This window comes from Grammomys surdaster, unplaced genomic scaffold (genome assembly GCF_004785775.1).
Source record: "Grammomys surdaster isolate TR1022 unplaced genomic scaffold, NIH_TR_1.0 100, whole genome shotgun sequence".
NCBI classification, from domain to species: Eukaryota; Metazoa; Chordata; class Mammalia; order Rodentia; family Muridae; genus Grammomys; species Grammomys surdaster.
Genome location: NW_021604579.1, coordinates 10,864,303 through 10,872,904, shown reverse-complemented (window position 1 = coordinate 10,872,904; position 8,602 = coordinate 10,864,303). Strand labels below are relative to the sequence as shown.

Genomic DNA, 8,602 nt, shown 5'->3' with positions numbered 1-8,602 from the left:
TGTGTGTGTGTGTGTGTGTGTGTGTGTGTGTGTGTGTGTGTGTGTGTGTTTATACATGCACAGTATAACAACAACTGAAGTATAATTCAGACTCTACAAAATGCACTTTTCCCCAGTACACAATTTAGTTAACTTTTTAGTGCATTCTAAGACGTGTATGACAGTTAATTTTCATTATCAACTTGATAGGACTTAGAATCTAAGGAAGACACCCCTTGCTGTCTATTAATGCATTTACAGAGGTTTAATGGAGGGAAGAACCCCCGCCCCAGATGTTGGTGGCACCATCCCATGTGCTGGGATCCCAGATCAAATAAACAGGCTGAACATCAGCCCTTCTTCCTGGGCTAGAGTTCTTGGCCATAGTTGCGCTATGACTCATGCTCCTGCCACCATCCCTCCCACCATGTTCAGACGGTACCTCTCTTAAACCAGGAGCCAAAACAAATCCTTCTTTCCTTAAACAGCTGTGTCACGTATGTGGCCAGTGATGTGGAGAGTGGCTAATAAACAATGTGCAACCCCAACATCACTAATCTCAGAACATTTTCAGGTTCTCATGTGAACTTACACCCCTTTCAGTCAGTCGCCATTTTCTGATATCAGCTTCTGAAAACCACAAACCTATTTTGTTTCTACAAACTGGCTTAATCTTAATATTTCCTATAAATAGAACCATACAGTTTGCTCTTTGTGAGTAGCCTGTTTCATTTACCATGTTCTCAAGGTTCATGCTGAATTGTGTATCAAACAGTACCTCTCTCCTTTCTATGGTCAGATTATATTCTACTGTATATGGTTATTTATCTATTTATGGTATTTGTTGTATGTGTGCATGTGTGTTGTCTGTGGTATATATACATGTACGCATGAGAGAAGGGGTGTTCACTTAGGCAGGCATACATGGATGCCAGCAACTGATGTCTTTCTCACTTGTTTTTCCATTTTATTTCATTCATTCATTCATTCATAGACAGGGTTTCTCTGTGTAACCCTGGCTGTCCTGGAACTCTCTATGTAGATCAGGCTGGCCTCAAATTCACAGAGATCCACCTGCCTCCGCCTCCTGAGTACTGCAATTAAAGGTGTGTGCCACTACGCCCGCTTCCACCTTTTTGAGACAAGGTCTCACTGGACCTGGAGCTCAATGCTTCAGCTAGACTGGCTAGCCAGCAAACTCCCAGGATCCTCAGGTGTCTCTCGATTTTAGAAGCCCACCGCCACACTCTGCCTTTGTGGTGCTCAGGGAATCCCAGCATGGGTCCCTATGCTCGTGAAGCTTTGCCCACTGAGCCGTCTCTCAAGCCCTCTTTTCGCTGTCTTCAGAGGCTCTTCTTTCTCTTGGGTAGTTAGGGGAAGCTACTGCATCATAAGCTGCTTAACTCCTCGAGGATCTACCAAACTTTCAACAGTCACACCAATCCCCACACCCCTCCCAGCACTGAACAGGGGTTCAACTCTCTCCATCCTCACTACTGACTAGCATTCTCACTGCCTTCTATTAGTCAGTCCACTGGCGTGTCAGAGTTTTTCTTAGAGTTCCAGAAAGCAGCCATGGGTCTTACAGCAAAGTAGCTGTTCTAGTCAGCACCCACTTTTTTCAGTAGTCACAGGTACATTTCCTCTCAGTCCTAAGGACCAAACTCTAACCAGTGGTCACTAAGTGACTACTTCCAGGTCTGTCTGCCTCCTTGCACTGCCTCATGAATCAGCCAGAGCAGACACCAATGTTATAGCTGGGAAATCTCAGCAAGCATTTACAAGTTCTACTTACCACTTACCTCCCACTGCCTAAAACAGACCTAGATTAATTTACACTTGCTGTTCTTTTAAAGAACCAACTGACTCTCTTACAAAACCCATACTCTATAGTCAATAAATACTTTTCCTTTGAAATAGGAGTGAAAGTAGGTAAGAGAGTTAAAAGTGAAAAACACAGTTGCAAAACTGGAGATCATTCCTACCAAGAAGTCTTAAATGCCTCTTATGGGAGGAAAAGTCCTCTCTGAGAGGACAGAAGGCCAGAGAGTAGGTGCTGCTGTGAAGGCAATGGACAAAAGGGCAGAATTTTAAGAGCCAGTGAAGCTCTTAGAAGACCGCTAAGAAGACAAAGGTGGAAAGGAAACCTCCTGCTAGGCTGCCTCCCTGAGGCAGAAAATGCATTCACCGACAAAGAGTCCAGACTTCCCTTTCTAGTGCTCCAAACCCTGAGGAAACTGACGATCGTGGGAAGGAGACACAGACTGGGATAAGGTTGTGAAGGAGTGCAGAACTAAAGTGAGAACAGGAGGCGTAGGCTTGCACAGCAAAAAGCAAAGTGCAAGCCTGAAACAGCCCCTCTTTGTTAATCCCAGTAAGGAAGTCCTCCTGGACTATCCCCGCAGACCTGACTGCACAGTAGTAGGTAATCTAGTACCCAATCTTTCTATGTGACCTCTGAACTAAGTCCTCATAGAATTCCTCATTTTACTGTGGACACAATAATGAAAGGCATTCAAAACACAGCAGTGAGCTACCTCTTTCTGACTAGGCTGGCAAAGATTTTTATATAATAAGCCAATATAGTTTTAGAGAAGCTGTAGGAAAAAAAGCAGCTATTCTCTTGAATTTTAGTAACTCTGCAGAGTATTATCCTCTTTCTGGTGGGAGTCTGGCGAGCTAGACTGTAAAATGCACACACTTAACTACCCGATTCTCTCCTTTAACTAAACTAGTTAGTATTTAAAGTACAAGAGGAAATTAGTAACAGCAATGTTGCATTTGCAAAATTTAAATATAATTTGATAGTTATCATAAGAGGCCAATTAAATAAGTTATGGTACATATGTACAAACATGTACAACATTCTGAAAAGCAGGTGAAGGACCTACATACACGGCCATAAAGCATACTAGGCGAAAACAGAATGTGGACATTCCCCCAAGATGGCAGCCTGACCGTCCAGCAGCTCCTATCCCAGAGCCAAGCCTGCAGCCATCAGCCTGGCTCTGCTCCAGCCCCGGAAGGCTGTGATCATTATGAAAACCCTGGCACCTTGGCTAGGCACACTAGCCACTATGCAGTCAGACGAGAAGTCCTCGGCCCTACAGTCAAGGACTGAGGAAATGTGCTGAGTGCTGGCCTCTCCCTTGATGGCTAGTTTTATATCCTTCAATACAAAGCATACTAAATGGCAGTTTGGAGTCTCAGTTTGCATTTGCGGCTGGAATATTTTCAGTTATATCTGGTCCTGTGCTTCTAGTAGAACCATTTCGTAAGAAAGCCAGTCTTTGGTCCTTGCCCTGTCAGAACTGTAATGTCTGTGGTCATGGCAGTAGTAATGGATAACCATTTTCCTAACAGTTGTGATAATGCACTGTGAATGATGGAAATTTTGAGTGTGTTCTGTGTGTGGCATAAAATTGTGAGTCGGTGGAACTGAGGATTCTGAGCATTTGGTTGTTATGAGAGATCTTAGGGAAACTTGCCAAGTTTGAGGCTGGAACATCACTGGAATAAGTTCAAAGAAAAAAAATGTGTAGCTCTTCGTTTGCATACATGAACACAATGTGACTCTTCAGAGTTTGGGTATGTGAACACAATATATGGCTCTTTTTGGGTACGTGTGACAAGAATTGGAATGTCTGTGTACCCTGCTCTAATAAAATCTGTTGTGAAAGAGAAAAAGAAGCATAACTACAGTTCATGCTGGCAAAACACCCATATGTGTAAAATAAATCCAATAAAAAAGACTTTTTAAAAAATAACTAATTATAGCACAAAAATATATTTTTATGTATAGTACAATAAACCCAACATGTATTGTATGGTCCTGGCTATGTAAGATTCTAGTTTATATATAAGATAAGAATGACAAATAGAATATTCATGGTAACATTTTAGTGAACTCTAAATGGTACAATTGGGAAATTTAAAATTTTTCTTTTTAAAAATGACTTGTTTTTACTTATTTTTATAACATTGTTAATGAACTTAGATATAGTAAAGTTTTAATTATTTGTTCATTTTATATGCACTGGTGTTTTGTCTGCATGTATGTCTGCTGGAGGGTGTGAGTCTATTATATATGAGTATTTTGGCTGCATTTATGTACATACATTGCACATGTGCCTGAGCAGCCAGGAGAGGGCATTGGATCTTCTGGAACTGAAGTTACCAACTGATTTAAGCCACACTGTGGGTGCTGGGAACCCAATCCAGGACCTCTCCAAGAGCAGCCAGCACTCTTAACTGCTGAGCCAACTCTGAAGCTACCTAAAACATTTTTCTTTTTTATGTATCCATATATATAATGTGAATTTTAAAAATTAGAATTCTTTTTTGCAACAAAGAAGTAGCCAATTAAAAAAAAAACTTTGAAAATTGCAAACAGCTGGTTAAGGTAGTACACTCCTGTAACCCTGGCATGGGCATGGGGACAGGAGGGCGTGGGGACAGGAGGGGAGGTCTTCCTTGGCTATGTAGTTAGAAGGCAGCATGAACAATGAGACATGTTTCAAGGGGGAAAAGCCAATAAATAATTCCATCTTTAAAGTAATTCTGAGGAAAAGAAGATGAGGACAAGAGAAACAACAAAAACAAATTTTACTTTAAAATCCCATTATGTAACCAAATATTTATATGCTAATAAAAAACAGTAATGAAGAATTCTGATATCAGGTATAGTTAAAGATTCATTTAAAATATCCTCTGGAATGATTTTTAAATGACATCTCTTTAATTCTGAGGACATTATAAACTGAGTGTGATGGCTACATGGTCAACCCCAGAATGGTGAGAGCTGATGCATAGATACTCTTTTGAGTCTGTGGCCAGCAGGCAATCTGTCTCAAAAAGAAAAAAAAATTGTTTCAAAATAAATGAGAACTCTTTACATCTGAATTATACCTACAACTGGATATCTTCCTGACAAGGAAGACTAAAATGAAAATGATTTAAAACATTATTAACTATAGTCTTTACATTCAGATATGGAGATGTGTGTTAGTCGGTGGTGGCACACGCCTTTTACCGCAGTGTTCTGGAGGCAGAGGCAGACAGATCTTTGAGTTAGAGGCCAGCCTAGTCTACAGAGTGAGTTTGAGGATAGCCAGGGTTACATAGAGAAACCCTGTCTCAAAAAAACCAAAACAAAACAAACAAAACATATCTAGAAATGTGCACATTTGAAACGCAGTCTGACTAGAATTACAAAGAAGCCTCGTAGGCCACTCAGGGATTCTGAAACACAAAGTATTTCAACACATGGTGAGGCTTCACCTTGTGCACCTTCAGCATCAGTGAGAGCTCCGCCTCCCAGCCCAGGCTCTGGTCTTTGGTTGTGTTTTATTTACAGCTCTCACCTCTTCCAGCTTCTTCTCAATCTCCTTAAAGACGAGATCTGCCTTGAATCCATCCCCTGCAGAGCTGGTGGGAGCAGCGGAAACCTGGTGCGTTCTGAAGGAGCTGTGGAAGGATTCATGTCAGTTCTGGGAGTCACAGAGGTACTTGAGTTTTCAACATTTAGGGAACAGTAACTTTCAAAAAGCCCAAGAACAGAGATGTTGCAACTCTTATCTCAAGAAAATCTTCAGTAAGTATATAAAACAATTACCCAACTCTACCCTACAGCAAATACTAAGTTCTCACTAGGTGAAGCTACCCTCCTTAAACTTACAGTCAAGACCATTAACAAGCAAAAACAAACAGCCAAACAGGCATACAGTTATCAGAAGAAAAGAAACCAATCAAGTGCCTGCTAGAGAGAGGGGTCATCTATTGTAGATACTGGTCGCAGGGAGAGCCCCTCTAGGGAGGCAATAGTTACATTACACCTTCAATTACTGAATGAACCAGCCCTACAAAGAGTTTTGGTGGAAAAGCCATGCTAGCCTGAAGGAACCCAGATATAAAGGTGGAAAAGGAAATACAGAAGACTAAAGGAGGTGGATGGTGCCCAAATTATAGCACAGGAGAAAGGCCAGCTCTAAGAGACCACAGCAGAGAACAGAACCGGGACGCCCAGACAGTGGGGTTGGCTTTCTTTTTGTCAGTTTATTTATTCATTTGTTTGCAGTGCTGGGGATGGAGTCCAGACTCTCAGCATCTCAGCCAACATTAGAGTAGTCCTGCCTCTTGTGGTTCACCTTTAAAGGTTCAGAGTATAGCTCATAGGTAGAACATGTGCTTAACATGCTTAAGGGCCCTGGGTTGGCCCCTCAAAACACACTCACACACACAAATTAAACAACCAACCAGAGTTCCCAGTTTTAAATATAATCAAATCATGGGGACATGATCTAATTTATGTCTTAAAAAAAACAAATCTAGCCATCAGCTGGAAAATGGACCTTAAAGAGACAGGCCGGGAGGAGTCAGGGAGTTCAGCTAAGAGACTATTGCAATCACCCAAGCCAGAGATAATGGCAATCAGAGCTGAATTACAAGGAAGTGGGTGAGGCAATGGGGCAGGCAAGCCTGGGCTGCAGTCACTTTCACCTGTGATAGGAGATAAGCATAGCGTGACACACTGCTTGCTTGTTGTCCGAGGAGACAATCACAGATTATGGCATTAGCAACACAGTTCTTAAAGCTCACAAGCACCTCTTCCGTTCATAAGCAGTAGGATTCCAAGCAAATGACTGACTTTATCCCATTGTCCAATGGTAGCAGGGCAAAGGACAATGCCAAGGGCTCTGTGGAATTACAAGAGCCTGTGCAAAGCACCCAGCACTGTGGGCACATGGAAAATAGCAATAGCCATGACTGTTGTGGACTACAAGAACCCAAGTGCTAGGTCTGAGGAAGCAGTCAACGTTCAGCTGTCTGTTGTTAGACCATTCTTCTGACAGACCAGCACAGACTGGCGCAGGCAGAGAGGAGCTTAGGAGGTCCAGGAGGGAAGCACAGCATCTCACTCCCAGCACTGCCTCTTCTCCTCTCCTCTCTCCATCCCCCCATATACTCCTCCTTTTCTTCTTTCTCTCTCTCATCCCCCACACCCTCTCTCTGTGGGAACTAAATCCAGGCCTAGTACACACTGAGCACAACCTTACTAAGGAGCTACACTCCATCCTCTTTCAGTTATTCCAAACCCATCTAAACTGCTATGGTGGCACATGCCTATAATCCCAGTGCTTGGGAGAGTCTGGAGTATTGAGTTCAAGGCCAACCTTGGCTACATAATGAGTTTCAAGCTAACCTAGGCTACCTAATAAGATCCTGTCTCAGAAAAAGAGAAGCTAGGCATAGTGTTGTATGTCTTTAATCCCAGCATTTGGGAGACAGAGGCAAGCAGATCTCTGGCCAGCCTGGTCTACATGGTTATTCCAGGATGGCCAAGAATCATAGTGAGATCCTGTTTTAAAAAGAGAAGAGTAGGAAGGAAGAAAATACCACTTGTTAAATACAAAAGCAACATCAAGTGACTGCTTGGAACACAAGAAGCAATAGTGCTCAAGGTGATGTGAGAGGTAAGTTTCCGCTAATATCTTATTAAAGCAAGGACAGGATCTGACTACCTAAAGAGTACGCTGCCAAGACCTCAAGGGCAGAAAGAGCTCATATGACAAAAGAAAAAAGACCAGAGTGACCAACACAGTAAATGAGGAAACAACAACACAGTATGAAGGTGGAGACCTGGGCAGAAGACACAGGCAACGCAAAGTTAGGAATCTGGGAAGCCAGAGAGACAGCAACAGTAAAGTAGAAAAGTAGCTTGTGACACTCCTCCCAACGGTGTGTGGACTCCTAGAGAGCATGAAAACAGGTGAAGAGAATGGTTAGGAGGTTGCTGCAGTGGTCCAGGTATGTGTGACGGTCACCTGGCCCATGGGTGCAGTCTGCTAATGGAAGTGAAGGAAACGGATTCAAAAGAAGAGCAGAATCTACAGCCTTTGTTGCTGGGGTGAGGGACATGGAAAGCGGGTAGAAAAGCTGTTTCAGGAGTCTGGAGGTAGCCAGGAGTGGCAGTGGATGAGGAAGAGTGAAGTGGGAGCAGAAGGGACTGGTGATCTGCCTCAACTATCATCAGCTGAAGTCTGTGAGGCAGGCAGGTGGACAGGAGAGTCTAGAATTCACAGGGATCAGGCTGGAGATCAAGTGAGGTAACCATGAGCAGAATCAAGTGTTGAAATCCTGGAATGGAGTACAGAGAAGACAGCCCCAGGACAATGGCCTTTGGAATCCATTATTTAGAAGTCTAAGAGCCAGTGAAGATTTACTCAGAAATCAGGCAAGGTGTCTCAAAGCCTAGAGCAGAGAAGTCTAGGAGATAAAAGTTAAGTAAGTCAAAATGCTACCAAAAGGCCAGGTACCCAGGGGATGTGACAACACAGACTCGGTTCTTTTGAGGCACCCTCTTATGGAACAGTGAACTGAATCCATCTCTACTGTGATAGCCAGGAAGGTTTGTTTGGGGTGGGATAAAAATGGAATCTTTGAATAATCTCTTAAAGAAATGGAGCATTCGTTTTGAGTGTAAGCACAAGACAGTCCCACAAATTTTTTAAGGTCTTCTCCAGTATTTTAAGTGTGTTAAGATCTGAACCACTATATCTGGTTGTGCCAGCACTCGGGAGGTAGAGGCAGGAGGACTTGAAGATCAGGTACACAGTGAGTTCAT

General features: G+C 42.9%; 1 protein-coding gene across 1 annotated transcript in view; it reads right to left on the bottom strand.

Moving 5' to 3' along the window:
- The window catches only part of Scp2 (sterol carrier protein 2), a 71,081-nt gene that overhangs the window by 13,628 nt on the left and 48,851 nt on the right, over positions 1-8,602 (bottom strand). The window contains exon 11 of the mRNA XM_028785783.1: positions 5,343-5,445. Within this exon, the coding sequence (XP_028641616.1) occupies positions 5,343-5,445 (103 nt within the window). The remainder of the gene's footprint in view (positions 1-5,342; positions 5,446-8,602) is intronic.